The sequence below is a fragment of the Lacerta agilis genome, chromosome 9 (assembly GCF_009819535.1).
Source record: "Lacerta agilis isolate rLacAgi1 chromosome 9, rLacAgi1.pri, whole genome shotgun sequence".
Lineage (NCBI taxonomy): Eukaryota > Metazoa > Chordata > Lepidosauria > Squamata > Lacertidae > Lacerta > Lacerta agilis.
The window spans coordinates 12,569,701-12,588,622 of NC_046320.1; the positions used below are offsets into that span (position 1 = coordinate 12,569,701).

The window sequence follows — 18,922 nt, forward strand, 5'->3', positions numbered from 1 at the left end:
AATAGAAACTGAGTTTGCTCTTTATGTTCTTTAGATTTGGCATCAATATGTGGCATCAATACGTAGTACTTGGGACGCGGGTGATGCTGTTGTCTAAACCACAGAGCCTCGGGCTTGCCGATTGGAAGGTCGGCGGTTCGAATCCCCACAATGGGGTGAGCTCCCATTGCTCGGTCCCAGCTCTTGCCCACCTAGCAGTTCAAAAGCACGTAAAAGTGCAAGTAGATAAATAGGTACCATTCTGGCGGGAAGGTAAACGGCGTTTCCGTGCGCTGCTCTGGTTCGCCAGAAGCAGCTTAGTCATGCTGGCTACCTGACCAGGAAGCTGTATGCGGACAAAGGCCTGCTCCCTTGGCCTACAGAGCGAGATGAGCGCCACAACCCCAGAGTCCGCAACTGGACCTAACGGTCAGGAGTACCTTTACCTTTATGTTTAGTATTAGTGGTTCTTGTAAGACTACTATCTTCTGAAGCAAAAGTAGATAACCTTTCTGCTCCCCTTTGAGGGCATTTTTCCAAGGGCTGCATGCTGACTGTGGGTGGCACAGAAGCCACTGTTTGGCATTGTACCTCTTTTTCTCTCAGCCTCCATTACCCCATACTGACAAGATATGGGAAATCCAGTAATTTTTACCTGAGGCCTTAACTGATCACTTGCATAGGGCTTCTGAAATTGGGCTGCATATTGCTCACCTATGTGCCCTAAAGAAATGAGAGAGCATGTGCTAAAATAAAAAAGTACCATTGATTTTGAATATATTCCACCTGTGGAAACTGCAGGTGGTTTTTCTGAAGTTTTGCCATTCTAGTCTTGTTAACTACTATGGAGAATTTTGGTGGAAAGGCAGAATATTGGTGAAATATGAAATAATTTAGAACTAGCTTTCATATAAGACTAAGAATAAAAGGTTTTGCAAAGTATTGCAGGTAGAAGCTTGTGTTTAGGCAAGTTGAAAAAACTTGAAAGACTGGTAACTAGGCATAATGGTTGATCCATGGTGATGTCAATACCTAGTGAAGTGGGTTCCATGAATGTACAAGATTCAGTTAAGTTTTTAAAATGACCCATTTCTTTGCAGCTATGAAAGGGAAGAACAATATTAAGGAGATCTTTGAAAAAGCTCAAAAAGCGCACCAAAATCATGCAAAACTTGTGGCATCTTTGAAGCACATGTACAATGAGGTAAATATTATTAATTTAATCCTTTTTTACTTTAACCCCCAGGGGTTGCTAACACATTCATAAAATACATTGGTCTCACGGAAAACCTTACCCTTTAAACATTAAAACCATGCGATTGTTGCTTCAAGAAAGATATTGGGTGGGAAGTAAAGATAATATGTAACAGGAAAGCTGGGGCAACTGAGCATGATGGCAGGCAGGTGAAAGTACCTTCACCTACCTGCCTGCCTTCCCTAAATAAATACAACTGCAGAATATCCATATGGATTTGCATGTAGTGAATCATGTTCAGTTTACAACAGTATATTTTGTAGCAATAAACAGTGCTTCACTTCCATATAACAGTTTTCCTGATTGTTCAAAGAGCTTCGTGTTATGTCAGTACAGAACCCTTGTACTATTATTGTATTGCCTAAGTGGAGGAGGAAAGCAAGGTTTGAAAGGGGCCTACTTATGGTCACCTATTGAGTTCAGGAGAGGTGACATTTGTCAATGAATTCATGAAACTATTAACTATAGGAAACATTAAGTCATTCTTTTGCAGAGAATGATATTGTAATCAATTGCTATGCTCTTAATGTTGTATTTCCCCAGATTATTATAAGCTCCAGCCTTATTTCAGACATTATGATATATCGAGATACCACAATGTTTAGCTGGCGATAAATATTGTGATATTGAAAACCAGATATCGCCCATACTGTCATAGTATATGTTTTGTAGATGCTGTTATGAGAAAAAGATGCTCCTTTTCCCTTATGGGGTACCCAAGAGCCCATATAGAGTCCTTGTTTATCTCCTGTCTGCCATTTACCTGATTGCATTATCTGGGTTTTGGCCACTCTTTGTTATTATAACTACAGTCATGCCTCTGGTTGCGTTCGCTGTGGGTTGCGTTCGTCACGGGATACGAACGTGGCAAACTCATAAGTACCGTAACAGGTTGCTTCCGGGTTCGGCACTTCGTGCATGCGTAGAAGTGCCAAATCACGCCGCGCACATGCGCAGATTCAGCACTTCAGGTTGCACTCTTTTCATGTTGCGAACGGGCCTCTGGAATGGATTCAGTACGCAACCAGAGGTACCACTGTACTTAATTCCTGAATCCAGGTCACAGGCTCACCCTATTCACACCTTAAATGTGCCCTTAAGGCAGGATTTGTGAGCACAGAGACAATGGGGAGATTTCCCATTTCCTTCAACCTTGCAGAGAAATATTTGAGGTCCTTTAGGGAGAGAAAACAGTTTCAGGACTTTTCTGTGGGTTTCAGACATGTGGTTTACAAATTTGTATGTGTTTGCTTGGTACATTTATAAACATATATTTTATATATATAAGACCTTAAAATTTTTATAACAATACTTAGTCTTCTCATGTCACAGTACAGTACAATGGAACCTTGGTTCTCAAACAGCTTAGCTGATGAACCAATTTGCTCCCGAACTCTGAAATCCCAGAAGTGTTCCATTTTTCAGAAGCCGAACGTCCGATGTGGCTTCCGCTTGAGTGCAGGAAGTTCCTGCAGCCAATCGGAAGCTACACCTTGGTTTTCAAATGGTTTCAGGAGTTGAACAGATTAAGTTTGAGAACAAAGGTTCCACTGTACTGTGACATGAGAAGACTGTAAGTATCAACAAAACATATACCGGTATTATGACCAGCATTTCAGATTTCAAGTCTTAATCTGGAATGTTCAAGCTCTGTCCAAAGAACCAGTTCTCAGTGGAAAGGATTTTAACATGTCATTGGATCTGCCCATTTTTAAAATAAAGGTCTGTTCTACCATTGATCAATTTTGATACTGAAATTGTATTACTTACTGTGTAACTTTGTTCTAGTTGCAGGACAAAATCTCTTTTCATGAGGAATTTGTTCATTACCTTAAATTTGCCCTGATTGTCTACAAAAGAGAACCTGCAGTAGAACAAGTGATAAATTTTGTGGCCAAGTTTGTTGTTTCATTTTATGAGCCAGAAAAAGATGACACTGAAGAAGAGGAGCAAGTGGAAAATTCTCTTCTGAAGTATTTGTTCAAGTTTCTGCTTGAGGTATCTTAGCAATAATGTAATGGTGAAAAAGTAGCATTGGATGCATAATGCTCCTCTTTGTAGTATGATCTAATGGATACCATATGAATGCATATAAATGGGGTGTATACTCCTACGCTATTTTCTTAATGTTGATGTAAAATCAGTCTTAAGTTATATTGGGTAGAAATCACATTGAATGCAAGGGCTGTGTTATTTTTCCTGCACTTCAAGACATAAAGCTTGAAGACATAAAGCTTAAGACAGACAAAAGCTAAACAATCTGTGCTGCTGACCAACATTCACCTAAGGCCAGAATTTCTAAAGTGCAACTACTAGGGGTCCTTGATGCAGTTGCTGAGGCTCCAGTTTGCTCAGTTGATTTCTATGGGATATGGCTGTGTTTTGGTTGTACAGTGGTATCTCGGGTTACAAACACCTCGGGTTACAAACTTTGCCCCAGGATGAGAACGGAAATTGTGCGGCAGCGGGAAGCCCCATTAGCAAAAGCATGTCTCAGCTTAAGAACGGTTTTGGGTTAAGAACAGACCTCCGGAATTAATTAAGTTCGTAACCCAAGCTACCACTGTACTTGCAGTCTGCATTTATGTTCTATAGTCTTGCATTCAGCCACAGTTGAAGACCAGCTTCATAATTGCTGTCTTAAGCACCAAGTTTATTATGCATAGCCGTTCTGGTTTAAACCTGGTGTCATTCATTCATGGGTTAAAGATCCTTTAAGTGGAAAAAATAAACAATTTAAGATTAAGACTTGACTGCCAGGATTGTAAGAATAAATGAAGGGTGTGTTTGTTATACCAAAGAATACATTTGGTACTTAAATACATTCATATTATGTGAATTTATGAAATTTTAATATGTAAATACTTGAAACTGTTCATATTTTTATACATAAGAACAATAATGCAGGAATACTTAAAATTAACTCCTTGCTTCTTTTTAAGTCTCATAATGCAAACAGCAGTGCAGTACGATTTCGAGTGTGCCAACTTATTAATAAACTTCTGGTAAGCCTGCCGGAGAATGCTCAGATCGAAGATGAGCTATTTGATCAAATTAGCAATGCCATGTTGCTCAGAGTGAAGGATAAAGTTCCAAATGTGAGAATTCAGGCTGTGCTGGCATTGTCTAGACTTCAGGATCCAAAGGACAGTGATTGTCCTGTGGTTAATGGTACGTTGCTACTGTATCAGTGATATTTATTTTAATTTAAACATGCATTTTTATCTTTTCAGTTCTTAAAAACTGGCTATAATAATTAAGACATTAACATTAGTATTGAATTCTGCCTGGGAGACTTGAATGTAATTATTCAAACAACTGTAAAGTAGTTGATACTTTATAATATTGGAAAATAGATAAGTCATACCTCGGGTTGTTACAGGATACGAACGCGCCAAACCCAGAAGTACTGGAATGGGTTACGGCGCATGCGCAGAAGCGCTAAATCGCGCTATGTTCAGAAGTGGTGAATTGCAACCTGGGCGTGTGCAGACGCGGTGCTGCGGGTTACGGACGCTACGGGCTGTGAGCGCGCCTCCCGCACGGATCGCGTTCGCAACCCGAGCATCTACTGTATGTATGAATATAGAACATAGGGCAGTGTTTTTCAACCTTTTTTGGGCAAAGGCACACTTGTTTCATGAAAAAAATCACGAGGCACACCACCATTAGAAAATGTTAAAAAATTTAACTCTGTGCCTATATTGACTATATATAAAGTAATTCTCTTGAATTTTTCAATTTTTCCCACGGCACACCAGGCAACATCTCGCGGCACACTAGTGTGCTGTGGAACAGTGGTTGAAAAACACTGACATAGGGTACAAGAACAGTTTAGGGTACTAGCCTAGTTGGGGAAAAGAGAAAGTTAGGAAACTGACCTTGTTTGGAAGTACTTTTCCTGGCTTGTTATGGTATAATTTTGCTTGCCTTCCCCCTTCATGAAACTGAATTCTGAATAACTGTTTCAAAATCTAATTTTTAAAATCTGTTTCTCTTTTTAAAAAAAGTTTTGAACAATACATTTTTTGGGGGAAATAACCTGGTTTAAAATGCTATCGGAATATAATGCAGACAATCTCTTAAAACTGAATTTATGACTCTCTTATAAAAGGTTGCTTTTTTGCAGTGATAACATTTTTTTGGGGGGGGGGGTTTCATCAGTCATCAAACAGTGCAGTTGTTTGTGTCAGTTTATTATGACTTGTTACTGGGTTCCAGGGACTGGAAAGTTAACACAGGTGTCATCCACAAAAGGGTGACCTTGTACTCTTGTGTTATGCCTAAATCATTTGATATCTGTGGTCAGTCAATACTCTAATCAATGGTTTATATCCAATGCTGTGGCAATGGGGTTCTCCTGGTATAGCAGGATATCTGTTTACTTCCCGTCCCTCCACATGCCCACAAATCCTCCAGAATGGATTTCTAAGAAGCATGGGGAACTGGAGGAAAAGAGGAAGAGGGCATCAAGCCAACCCAGTTCTTCCTACTGTAGTTAGGTTGCAGGCTACTGGATTCTGCTTGGTTTGTGTCATGTTTGCTACACTAGAATAACTTAATGTTTCCTGTAGCAAATATGTGAAGTGTGACTGACATGTCCTCTGCCTTTTAAGAATCAGGGGCATGTGCTAGGAAGCCCTTGGCTTGTTGTCAATTCCAGCCTATTTCCCTGAGTATTTACATCTGGTGTAAACCATTGTCATGTATTGGCCCATAAACTAAACGTCTGCCAAAAATGTAGAAGTTGTGCATCTAACATGGGCATCATAAGATCTTATTGCAAAGGGTATTGGCCACTTGTTATTCATGTATATTTTCTTTATTATTTATGTACATTTTCCAGTCATTAACATACCCTGTGTAATACTGTTTTTTCTTTAGTTTACAGTAATTTAATTGAGAATGACTCCAATCCGGAAGTCAGGCGCACTGTGCTGTCATGTATTGGTCCATCAGCTGAAACCCTGCCAAAAATTATAGGTCGTACTATGGATGTAAAAGAGGCGGTTAGGAAATTGGCATACCAGGTAAGTCAATATCTTACTACAATTACTTACATTGCTTGTTAGTAATATATGATGTAAACATTTGAAGAATCAACTTTATTCTCTCTGGGGAGCAAAATCATGTTTGGGGTACAGGTACAGTATAAACTTATGTATAGGTGTATTTGCAGTGTTATAAATATTGCTGGTTCTGATCATTGTGCCAAGGAAGTCAATTCAAACTGCATCATAGCAGTTTTTGCAATTAATCTGTATTCTGACTGCCAGGTGTTTTTCATCAAGATGGTCCAGAAGCAATGAATGTACGTGGCAATTAATAATAAAAGTATTATTGTTGTTATTATTATTGGAATGCTTTAAGTCTGTCATAGCCTGTTCAAAACATGAGCAGAATTGAACTGCAGAGGACCATTGGGATATGCCAGACAGTTTTTGGTCCATTTTAATACAGCTTTTTATTGAGGATTATATGGTTGAATTTTGTTTCAAGCTCTGGTTCAGTGTTTCAGATTGACCACTGTAACTAATGTGAATGTTAGTACAGTGCATTATATTAACTGTTAAATATTCTGGCTGAGCTGTATAGCATTCAGCTTGCCATAAGAAGTAATGAGCTGCACAGCTGCATCAAATAATGGATGCAGCCAGTTCAGAGGTCTGGAGGAGCACGATGCAGATGTGCATTTGTATCTATATCATATCTGTCAACCTTTCCCCCTTTTTTACGGGAAATTCCCTTATTATAGCATTGGGAATCAGCAGGGAGGGTTGACAGCTATGATCCATATTAACCACTGAAGCATGCTTTTTATTCATGGGACTGGGATTTGTGCCGATAAAACATCACGTGCTCTTGTGGCCATAACAGGTTCTATGTCAGTGGAGTGAATGTCTCTTTGAAAGTCTTAAGAGTTTAGTTCTGGGGACAAAAGCATTGTGACTATTTGAAAGTTTTCATGGGTTTCCTTTCAGAAGGAAAATTTTTTATAAACAAAATAAATACAGTGGCTCTAAATTTTCAGTCTGATTACTTGCAAATCAATCCATTAAATTTTATGATGGAATTAAAATGCCAAATTATATTTCTCGTTCCACCTGCCCTAGTTCATTTATTCTGAGCTTTTAAGGTGTATTTTAGACACAGAATTTTGGAATTATCTCACAAAACTCAAGTTTCCCTTCTTATTGTTTTATTACTTACTATGGCAAGATTCCCAGTATGTAGCTGTTGTGATAGGCACATAAAGTTGCTTGCATCAATTTGTCAAAAATTATTATTAGTAAAGTCCTAAAGTCTGTGCGCTCTTTAAAAGGTTTTGGCAGAGAAGGTTCATATGAAAGCTTTGACAATAGCCCAGCGAGTAAAGCTTGTGGAGCAAGGGCTTAATGATAGATCAGGTAAGACATTTTTATTTTATTTTATAGTTGCCTATATTGTGTACTTGTTCAGTGTGCCAATTCCTTATTTTTTCATTGCTAGTGAAATGCCCGAGAGCCATCTTGTAAACAATGGTAAACGAAAGCTACAGTCCTAGGCATTCTTGGGAGTAAGTCCCATTGCAAACTAGTGGGACATACTTTTGAATAAACAAGTAAAGGCTTATATTGTTAGAGTGGGCAATCTGGTTCTTCTGCTCCTCGTTTGTGACAACATATGTAGTTCTCATGTTGGTGACAGACTCCATCTCTTCTGCCATGCTTTTACAGACATAGCTCTGCTTCCCACATTAGCTGAAAAGCCCTCTAAAAAGGTAAAGGAGGAGTTAGGCAGTAACAATGGGTAGCCTTATGCAAGTATATGCATTTTGCTCTGTTGGTGAAATTTGTCTGACAGCTAGGATCTACAAATAAACTTCACAGTGATGTGAAGAGACAGTATAAATATACGGTAATAGAAGAATATACTAAAATACATTGCATCTAAAGTATTCTTTCTGGGAAGCCCTCATTGTTGTTTATAGCAGTGTTTTTCAACCACTGTTCCGCGGCACACTAGTGTGCCGCGAGATGTTGCCTGGTGTGCCGTGGGAAAATTACTTTTATATATAGTCAATATAGGCACAGAGTTAAATTTTTTAACATTTTCTAATGGTGGTGTGCCTCGTGATTTTTTTCATGAAACAAGTGTGCCTTTGCCCAAAAATGGTTGAAAAACACTGGTTTATAGTAGCACAGGTTTCATAAGGAAATCCTGATTGAGTGAGTCAACATAGACGCACTCATGCAAAGTGCCTTCCTTCCTCTCTTCCTGCAAGTAGGAAAAGTTGGCGTCTGAATCCTGGCTTGTTTGGAAGCCATTTACCATACCGGTAACTCAATTTGCATGCAACAGGAAGCTGTAGTTAACTGTAGCTTCCCAGCTTGAATCTTGATTCAAGTGAAGTGAGAAGCGAAGCAGAAATGAATGTGTTGTGTACAAAATCTTGGCTTATCAAGTCAGAAGTTGATAATGTGAACACTGCCATATATAAGTAGCTTATACAGTGGTACCTCGACTTACAAAATTAATCCGTTCTGAAGGCGTGCTCGTAAATTGAAATCTTCGTAAGTCGAAGGCGCCATCTCAGAACGGGAAAAAAATCCGGAAGTCGAAGAAAGCGCATTCAAATTTTCGTAAGCTGAGGTATCGTGCCGCCGCTTTCCCTTCGGAAGTCGAAGATTTTGGTAGCGGCGGCCATTTTTTCGCTTCCGGAGGTCATTCGGAAGTCGAAAAATACGGAAGTCGAGTCGCTCGTAAGTTGAGGTACCATTGTATACTGTTTAATGTGATATGGCAGAGACAGTCAGCTTAATCTCTCTCTGTAAAGATTTTTTTTTTTTTTTTACAAAATATTCAGAGAAATTATATCTCAGTTTAAATTTCCCTGCTTAATAGAATCTGTAAAAGAAGTGGTGCAAAAGAAACTTCTTCAGACTTGGCTACGGCTGGTTGAGGGAAATGTATTAGAACTCCTTCATCGGCTGGATGTAGAAAGCTGTCCCGAAGTGGGTATTCCAGTGCTTAATGCCATGTTTTCGCTGTCACCAGTCAATGACTTGATTAAAAACTTCTCAGAACTTGATGAAAGGTACGTATGTGTTTTTTAAAAAAACAACTTTATACTTGAGAGTTGAATTTGGGAAAGTAAGTCAAAGGTTTCTGCCTCATTACTTTCCTGTTGCCTGATTAGGAAAGTTTTTAATGTTTGATGCTGTATTGTTTTTACTATTCAGTTGGAAGCTGCCCAGAGTGGCTGGGGAAACCTAGCCAGATGGGCGGGGTATAAATAAATTATTATTATTATTATTATTATTATTATTATTATTATTATTACTTTCCTAAACTTTATTCCAAGGACTAGTGAAATAACCATGTTTGTTTCTGAACATTTCTATGACATATTACTTTCTGAAAATAGTAAACTGAACTCATATTTGCTTAAATAACTACAAATAGCTAAATATCTGTAAGTAGCAGCCAGAACTTCCCACTTTTAGGCAAATCAAAAAAGCAGCTACTAAAAGGCATCCTATTAACTAGTGAGGGATACTTTTTGGAAAAGCCATCAATGTATTGGTGGGCAAACTAGCACCCACTAAAGAGGATGTTTGTAGTGTGCATGCTATCTGAGTGTTTGCAGACAGAGTTTTCCTGCTCCCCCCAACAACCCCTAAAGGTTTAGTCAGAATTGGCTGTACATATGAGAAGAGAAATGTCCATTAAAATAGCAGATGAGAGGTGGTTGGGTATATGCACACTCTCCCCCCAACCCTGGCAGTAATGCTTAGGAAGATACTATTCCTCCCTCACCTGGGGGCAATTGGCAACCCATTTAATTTGTTCAGTAGAATGCAATGCAATTTCAAGAAACTGGAGTTATTCTCTTAATAATGCTAAAGAGTGACACTAGGGACCAACTTTCATATACAGAGATTGCATTAATTTAGGATAAAGATAGTGCTCTGCTTACTAGTATTTGTCTAGCAACTAACTATGGAATAACATTTTGCCTGGAACATAATTATATTTTGCTTCAGTGAGGCATTCCTGCTGCTTACCATAAGATAATGATCCTTAAGTCATTTTTTAAATCAATGAAATTGCCTACATACAACATAATTCTTGTAACAGCTGCTCTGTCTTTTCAGCTTTTAATGTGTGTGGCTTAAAATGTGAGTGTCAGCTTGTATATTTGTCAAATACTGTGATTGCCTTCTTAATTGACAAAGCAAAACCGGCCACCCAACCCGATTGAAAATGTAACGTGTATATATTTGTTTTCAAGGAAAGTAATTCCAATAGAAAAACTAACTGCCGAGAATGCTTTGTATTGGAAGACCCTTTGTGAGTACTTGAAATCTGAAGGGGAAGAATTCTTAGAGAAGATTCTGCCAGAACCTGCCATATATGCAGATTATTTGCAAAGGTAAAGTAATAAAAGAAAACATGAAAGTTAAAGCATTCGTCAGTGCTTTTTTCCCAGAAAAAGAGGTGCCTGTGCTCACCATGAAGTTACGGTAAGTGCTACAAATTTTAACAAGAAAGAGGTGCCTGTACTGCGTACCCTTGAGTACCCCCTTTAAAAAAATCACTGGCATTAATTTATACTGCTTTTGGTCCTTACAGTTATTCTTCTCTTCATCTCCAGTTACTGGATTTGGACTTACTTCTATGTTGTTCACAAAACAGCAATTAAACTGGTTTGCTGGAACATAAAGATTACTGTTGCTAATTTATTTGCCCTACTCCTTGTTGAGTGTGCAGAAGTAGCTATGTAGGCTAAAACAGGTCTGTGAAAAAGAATCTTTTAGCACTGGAAAGTAGGACATGCTCTTGGGAGGCTCAACTAGACACCTTCTAACCGCCAGTGTTTCTTCATGTAAGGCCCAGCAAAGGAATAAAATAAAAGCAGCAATAAACACAAAGTATTGTGACGATTGACTAGGCAGCATTGTTGTCTGTAGGTAGACTCAGCCAAATGATATTTGTAAGCCCTTTAACTGGTACAGTAACCTAAAATTCAAATAAATATCAAGGTGTTGCTTGCAACATACCGAATAACCATTTGTTTTTAATTAAGTTACCTTCAGAATATGCCAGTTCTCAGTCAAGAAGAGAAGGAAGATATGGCTTGTGTTGAGCAACTGATGACCAAAGAATTTATAGGTCAGCAGCTGATCCTTGTGATAGGCTGCATGGATACCACTGAAGAAGGAGGAAGGTAAGGCTTAGTTTAGCAACAAATTGCCTTCTGGATCAAATAGATTTTTGATGTATGACTTGGCCTTTGAGCTGTAAACTGCTTGCTTTCTGGTTCAGTGCTTATTTGAGAATTGAACTGGAATTGACTAGGAAATGTTTCAGTAGCTCTGTCCATTTTATTCAGAATTCTAGTCATGTCAAAGTTCCAACATTAGTATTCAGCAATACAGCACCAAATGACTTGGTTTAATGGTTTATTTTATTTTATTTTATTTCTCTTTCCATCCTTCAACACTCTGAAACCAGAATATGTTTCTTGTACTGGGACTACAATGAAACAGTGTAGTGCTTTATACAGGCCTGGATAGGATGGCACCTACTACTTTGCTGTCTAGCCAGGTTTCCCCCATAGATCCTGTCAGGTTCCTCTGTAGTTCCAGGATGAAGAATTTGCTATGTTCCAAGACAATAATGCCCGCTCACAACACAAAGAGCTCAACCCACCTACTCTCAGCAGCCAGAAGCATCATAGCCAGACAATGGAGAGACCTGTCAGGAGTAAACATAGACCAATGATATCAAATAGTATGGGAAACGGCCTTATTAGAAAAACTAACCAACAAACTGAAACTAACACGGGGACAGATAGAAGAAGACGCCTTCACCCCAGTTCAGTTCCCCTTTATCACATACACAGCCCAACAAGACAACAAGAAAAACCCACCAACACCATTCAAATCAATATGGCTAACCTGATCCAAACACACACACACACATGAAAACAAAGTTCACCACAGCCAATCACAAACAACCATCCACACCCTAGGCCAGGGGTTGACAAATTTTTTTCAGCAAGGGCCAGGCTATTTTGGGGGGGGGGGGTCAGGGGAAATGAACTAGGGACGATGAGCGGTGCGTGAAAGGGCTCCGGAGAGGGGCTGCTTTAAATGGTGGCCGCTCGAGAGGGGCGCTCAGGCAATTGCGTGTCCTGTGTCTTGTGAGCGGCAGGGGGACAATGAGTGGCGTGCGAAAGGGCTCCGGAGAGGGACTGGCAGCAACAAAGCCCAGCCCCCTTATTCCTCTAGGCAGGGTGGGGAGAAGCCAGGAGGAGGAGAGGGAGGAGGCGCCGCCGCAGTGTGTGTGAAGGAGTGGGAGGAATGGCGCAGCCTGAACAATCAGAATCAGACCCATGCGGTGATTCCCGGACCGCCTGCGGACCAGATCCAGAAGGCAATTGGGCTGGATCCGGCCCCCGGGCCTTAGTTTTCCGACCCATGCCCTAGGCCAACCCCAACCTCTCTCGCCACCAAAGGAATACAAGCAAATAGTAAAGAGAACTCACACAAGTGACGCTGACACAAAACCCCACACATACAATACGTAGAATTGAAGCATTGCCACCTGACCCCACCCCACTCACCATTTCCCTCTCCCCCTCTTTCCCCTTTTTCTTCCAAATGTAACACTAATGTCTCAACACATGAAACTGATCTGTAGAAAATGTGACTTGAAAAAAGAGACATTGCACATACTTTTGTAAACCAAGAAATCTTTAATAAAGTATATTTGTTAAAAATTCTTTTTGCTATGTTGGTTGCTGTTCTAGATTTCCATCTATGTCATACTTGACTCTGGTCATGTCTGAATGTTTTGTTCCCCATCAGAAATCTTAGTAAAAGTTATGTTTTGCTTTCTACTGTGGAAGAGATTTTGAAGAGATCCCAGTTGTAATAATCAGAATCTGCAGGTGTGATGGCTGGGAAAGGAGGCAGTTACTGTAAACACCTACATGTATTGGAAACACCAACTTAGCTTATTCAAAGAAACTGCCTCACTTCTGAAGTAGCAGTTAATTGCCTGTTCTTGGATTTTAAACAAGAATAGATATTACTCATTGTTTAGGGATTATTTTATTATATCATCGATATTATAATTTTTCTTAAGGAAGAGACTGCTCACAGTGTTACAAAAAATCCTTAAGATTCCCACTACTTCAACATCCCTTGTACCATCACTTACGGAGAATCTACTCCACATTCTCAAAGATGATGACAGAAGAATCCAGACTGTAAGTTCTAATTGCTCTTTGTCAGTTTATATTCCAGGAAAAAAGCCATTAAAAATGTGTGTGTGTGTCTGTATGTGAATCACTCCCTGCTGCGTCCCAAAAACTTTGAAAAAATCAGATATTTCAGGGAACACTGAAAAAGCCTCATGAAAATTTTCTCGTCTAGAATGAGTGTAACGCCTTGAAAAACATTTTTATCTCAGACATTCTGCAATATTAGAGAAAAAATAAAATAAAACAAAAAATTCCTTCCAGTAGCACCTTAGAGACCAACTAAGTTTGTTCTTGGTATGAGCTTTCATGTGCTGCATGCACACTTATGCACACGAAAGCTCATACCAAGCTCATACCAAGAACAAACTTAGTTGGTCTCTAAGGTGCTACTGGAAGGAATTTTTTAATTTTATTTTGTTTTGACTATGGCAGACCAACACGGCTACCTACCTGTAACTGCAATATTAGAGAATAATTCTGACACATGCAACACTCAAATCCATTTTTACATTCAATTTATGAATCACTTCCTATGATATATCTCAAAGCAATTTAACAAAAGCATATATAAAACAATTTTGCAATGAAAACAATTTCAAATCCAATACAGATATAGACTGGAAAAGCACATTCTTTAAAGGCTTTTTATGACCTTTGTTTTAGTTTGGAGATACTGGAACTATCGTGTTTGTGCTCTCTCTCTGTCTACCTTCCTTTTGGTCAGCCTTTTCACTATTCCTTGCTACAGACTGGGAAACAAATAGCATTTTGCCCTGCCTTGCTGTAGGATAAAAAGGTTAAAAGGAGTTGGGACAGAAACCTCAAAAGACATTTTGTGGCTGCCTAAACATCAGTGGAAAAATCTGAAAGGTTTTGTGAGAAGTGAGCTTTAAGCAAGATGCACAGATGGAAGTCGGCTGCAACTCATTGTATTCACGGTTTTATTTGTACAAATTGTACAGATTTAATAAACATGCTAAGTAGGCTATAAAATTGTACTAAGTTAGGGGTTACCAAACTTTTTGGACCAATAGCCACATTTGTAAATAGAAACTTGTAGACACCCCTTCCCCTGCCACTGCAATCAAGCATATACCACAATACTATGGTGCTTTTTTCAAACCTAATTCCAATGTGAGTTGGGGCAGAGTAGAGGATCCTTTCAGTGACCTATGAACTAAGATAAATAAATTTTGCACTTTATGTTGTTAAAGCAGAAAGATAAATTCTTTTTTTATAAGTATTGTGTGTGTGTAAGTATTTTTTATAAGTAGTGTGTGTGTGTGTGTGTGTGTGTGTGCGCACTTTCAAGACCGGTGTTATGTGGTCTCGGCAGCTGCTCCCAGTCACCAGTCTAGCTGCTGCATTCTGGATTAGTTGTAGTTTCGTTGTAGTTTCCGGGTCACCTTCAAAGGTAGCCCCACATAGAGCGCATTGCAGTAATCCAAGCGAGAGATAACTAGAACATGCACCACTCTGGCGAGACAGTCTGCAGGCAGGTAGGGTCTCAGCCTGCGTACCAGATGGAGCTGGTAGACAGCTGTCCTGGATACAGAATTAACCTGCGCCTCCATGGACAGCTGTGAGTCCAAAATGACTCCCAGGCTGCACACCTGGTCCTTCAGGGGCACAGTTACCCCATTCAGGACCAGGGAGTCCTCCACACCTGCCCACCTCCTGTCCCCCCAAAACAGTACTTCTTTCTTGTCAGGATTCAACCTCAATCTGTTAGCTGCCATCCATCCTCCGACCGCCTCCAGACACTCACACAGGACCTTCACTGGTTCTGATTTGAAAGAGAGGTGGAGCTGGGTATCATCCTTAGTGTTTATCTAGTGGGCGTGTGAACTTTTTTGGGGGTGGTGATGTTAAGGATATATTTAAGATGAAAAGCAGGCTTTAGGGGAAATAAATGGTCCCTAAAATCTCACATGTGCTTGTTTACTTGATTATGTGGTGACATTACCATTGCTAGAAAGAAGACTGGTTTGGGAATGAAGTTATGCTAAGCAGTAGCATTTAGGAATGTTAAGGATCCTCCATCTGAAGCTTTACTTCAGTGTTAAGTTTGGAGGGTTAGGGGCTTAATTGATATTCTAGCACTGTAAACTATTTTGCATCCTTCCAAAAATAACTGAAAAGGCGGGATGGGTTTTTTTGGGGCGGGGATAGAAAATATTTGCAAAATTCTTCAAAATTTGAACTGAATGCTAACTTTCTTTGCATCACCAGGTCGCTGAAATCATTACAGAGGTTCGTGATGAAATTGTTACAGTAGACAAGCCCCCAGATGCAACTGAAATAAGAAAGCAACAGCTTAAAGTAAGTGGTGACCGCACTACATTTTTCTTTTAAAGATTTGTAGTTTAATGTAAATGTAGCACCGCTTGAATATTTTAAGAGCCATCCCCAGCTTTACCACCGTCTACTAATACAAACAGATCTACTAAGAAGGGAGAGGGGTCAAGCCCTCAAAAGCTTTGAGCTATGTAGTTGTTGCAAGGCAGTCCAAATTTCAGTATAGCTACTAATGCAGTATTGTCTGTGTTGTGTGACATAGAATCATAGAATTGCAGAGTTGGAAGAGACCACAAGGGTCATCTAATCCTGTCACTGCAATGCAGGAATCTTTTGTCCAACGTGGGGCTTGAACCAACAACCCTGAGGTTAAGAGTCATGTTCCTGTGGTGAGGAGAACATCATTCATAGACAGAAAGTAAGGTTTATGCATTTTGCAGCCAGGAAGTCACAAATGATGCTCTGTTAACATCCGGGCAACAACTCTCCAACAGTTACAGTGTAACTCATTAAGTTTTAATATCTTTAATATCTTTAATCATAAAGACTCATGACTGGAATGTAAGAATTCAGGGGTATAACCTGTTCCAGAGGAAGGGAGAAGGAGGAGCATTATATGTTAAGGGTGTGTACACTTGTGAAGAAATCCATGACCTGGAGCATGAAAAGCAAATTGAGAGTATATGGGTAAAAATTGTAGGAGAAACAACAGTGACCTTACTGTGGGTGTCTGCTATAGACCACCAAGCCAGACTGAAGACTTGGATGATGCCTTACTAGAGCAGATTACCAAACATTCAAAAAGAAGAAATATAATAATCATGGGGGACTTCAACTTCCCTGATATCTGTTGGGACTAAAACTGCTAAGAATGTAAGGTCTGACACATTCCTCCAATATCTTGCTGACAATTTCATTTCCCAGAAAGCAGAAAAACCAACAAGGGGGTCATCTATCTTGGAACTGGCCCTCACCAATAGGGAGGGACTGATCGACAAAGTGGAAGTACTTGGAAACTTGAGAGGGGAAGTGATCGTGTTCTCCTGGGTTTCAGGATACAGAGGCAAGGGAAAACTGAGCATAGACACACACTCTGGACTTTAAGAAGGCCAATTTCAACGATGAAAATGAATGCCCTTCTAAAGATGTTTTTATTCCAGACAGCACCAATAGCCAACGATGCACAATGATTTAAAAGGAATGGCAAAAAGATATAACTAGGTTCATATGGCAGGCAAAAAAATCCAGAATAAAATATAAGGTTATGATTTATACTAAAGAAGGAGGTGATTTCGCCCTACCAGACTTAAAATTATACTTTGAGGCTTGTGTTGACTAAAGGAATGGATATTACTAAAGAATACTCAACTACAGTGGTACCTCGAGTTACAAACGCCTCAGGTTACAAACTCCTCAGGTTACAAACTCCGCTAACCTGGAAGAGTTACCTCAAGTTGAGAACTTTGCCCCAGGATGAGAACGGAAATTGTGTGCCGGCAGCGCAGCGGCAGCAAGAGGCCCCTTTAGCGAAAGCACGCCTCTAGTTAAGAACAGTTTCAGGTTAAGAATGGACCTCTGGAACGAATTAAGTTCGTAACTAGAGGTACCACTGTATTAGATCTGGAAGGGCACAGCATCAAATTCGTTGATAAAGCTAAAATACGATAAAGCTAAAATACACAAGGGTTTCTCGAACCATGTGATCAGAAAAGAATTATACAGATTCTGGGGGAAAACATAAAAATTTGTTTAAAAGAAAAGCACTGTTGTGGCTGTCACCAATAGAAGAGTTAACAAGGAGCACTTGCAGAGATATACAGTATTAGACTTCTCGGGGGTGAGGGTGGGGGGAACGTAAGAAAAGAACTCATTAATGGCTTCTCATCATCCTGGAAAAAAGTGACAAGTGGTGTGCCGTAGGATTCTGTCCTAGGGCCGTTGTTAAATGTCTTTATTAAAAAATGTCAGACTTTTAGAAGACATCTGAAGGCAGTCCTGTTTAGCGAAGGTCTTAATGTTTGATGTTATATCATATATTTAATGTTCTTTTGGAAGCCTCCCAGAGTAGCTGGGGAAACCCAGCCAGATGGGCGGGGAATGAATAAATGAATAAATAAATAATATTAGTAATTACTTGGATGAAGGAATTGAGGGGATGCTCATCAAATTTGCAGATGGCGCGAAACTGGGAGGGGTAGCTAATGACGCAGAAGATAGAATCAGAATTCAAAATGACCTTAACAGACTGGAGAACTGGGCACAAGCTATCAAGATGAATTTCAATAGAGACAAATGTAAGGTTCTGCACTTAGGCAGGAAGAACCAGATGCACAAATATAGGATGGGAGACACCTGGCTTACTAGCAGTACATGTCAAAAGGATCTAGGGGTCTTGGTGGACCACAAGCTTAACATGAGTCAGCAGTATGATGCAGCAGTAAAAAAAAAAAGTTAACGCTATTCTAGGCTGCATCAACAGAAGTATAGTGTCCAGATCAAGGGAAGTAATAGCACCACTCTATTCTGCCTTGGTCAGACCACACCTGGAATACTGTGTCTAGTTCTGGGCACCACAATTTAAGAAGGATGTTGACAAGATGGAACGTTTACAGAGGAGAGCAACCAAGAGGAGATAGGATCTTCAAATATTTTAAGACCTGTAGGACACGAACCAATAGCTTCAAGTTCCAAGAAAGGAGATTCCAACTAAACATCAGGAAGAACTTTCTGACAGTAAGAGCTGTTTGGCAGTGGAATGTTCTCCTTCAGGAAGTTGGGGGCTCTCCTTCTCTAGAGGTTTTTAAGTAGAGATTGGATGGTCATCTGTCTTGGAAGCTTTAGTTGACACTCCTGCATTGCAGGGGGTTTACATTACAGGACTAGATGACCCTCAGAGTCCTGCTCTGGAGGGTCGGACTCGAGGCAATGGCTTCAAGCTACAAGAAAGGAGATTCCAACTAAACATTAAAAAAACAACAGTAAGAGCTGTTCGGCAGCGGAACAGACTCCCATGAGAAGTGGTGGACTGTCCTTCCTTGGAGATTTTGTAGCAGAGGTTGGATAGCCATATGTTATGGATGCTTTAGCTGAGATTCTTGCATTGCAGGGAGTTGGACTATAGATGATTCTTGGGGTCC

At 39.9% G+C, this 18,922-nt stretch overlaps 1 protein-coding gene across 3 annotated transcripts in view; it reads left to right on the forward strand.

Moving 5' to 3' along the window:
• The first annotated feature begins 1,079 nt into the window (after positions 1 to 1,079).
• Positions 1,080 to 18,922, forward strand: part of NCAPG (non-SMC condensin I complex subunit G) — a 31,326-nt gene continuing 13,483 nt past the window's right edge. For all 3 annotated transcript variants that reach the window (XM_033160172.1, XM_033160173.1, XM_033160174.1), the window contains exons 1-10: positions 1,080 to 1,183; positions 3,023 to 3,232; positions 4,177 to 4,405; positions 6,119 to 6,264; positions 7,557 to 7,641; positions 9,119 to 9,311; positions 10,509 to 10,649; positions 11,304 to 11,444; positions 13,370 to 13,493; positions 15,720 to 15,809. In XM_033160172.1, coding sequence (XP_033016063.1) covers positions 1,082 to 1,183; positions 3,023 to 3,232; positions 4,177 to 4,405; positions 6,119 to 6,264; positions 7,557 to 7,641; positions 9,119 to 9,311; positions 10,509 to 10,649; positions 11,304 to 11,444; positions 13,370 to 13,493; positions 15,720 to 15,809 — 1,461 coding nt within the window. In that variant the 5' untranslated portion in view covers positions 1,080 to 1,081. The remainder of the gene's footprint in view (positions 1,184 to 3,022; positions 3,233 to 4,176; positions 4,406 to 6,118; positions 6,265 to 7,556; positions 7,642 to 9,118; positions 9,312 to 10,508; positions 10,650 to 11,303; positions 11,445 to 13,369; positions 13,494 to 15,719; positions 15,810 to 18,922) is intronic.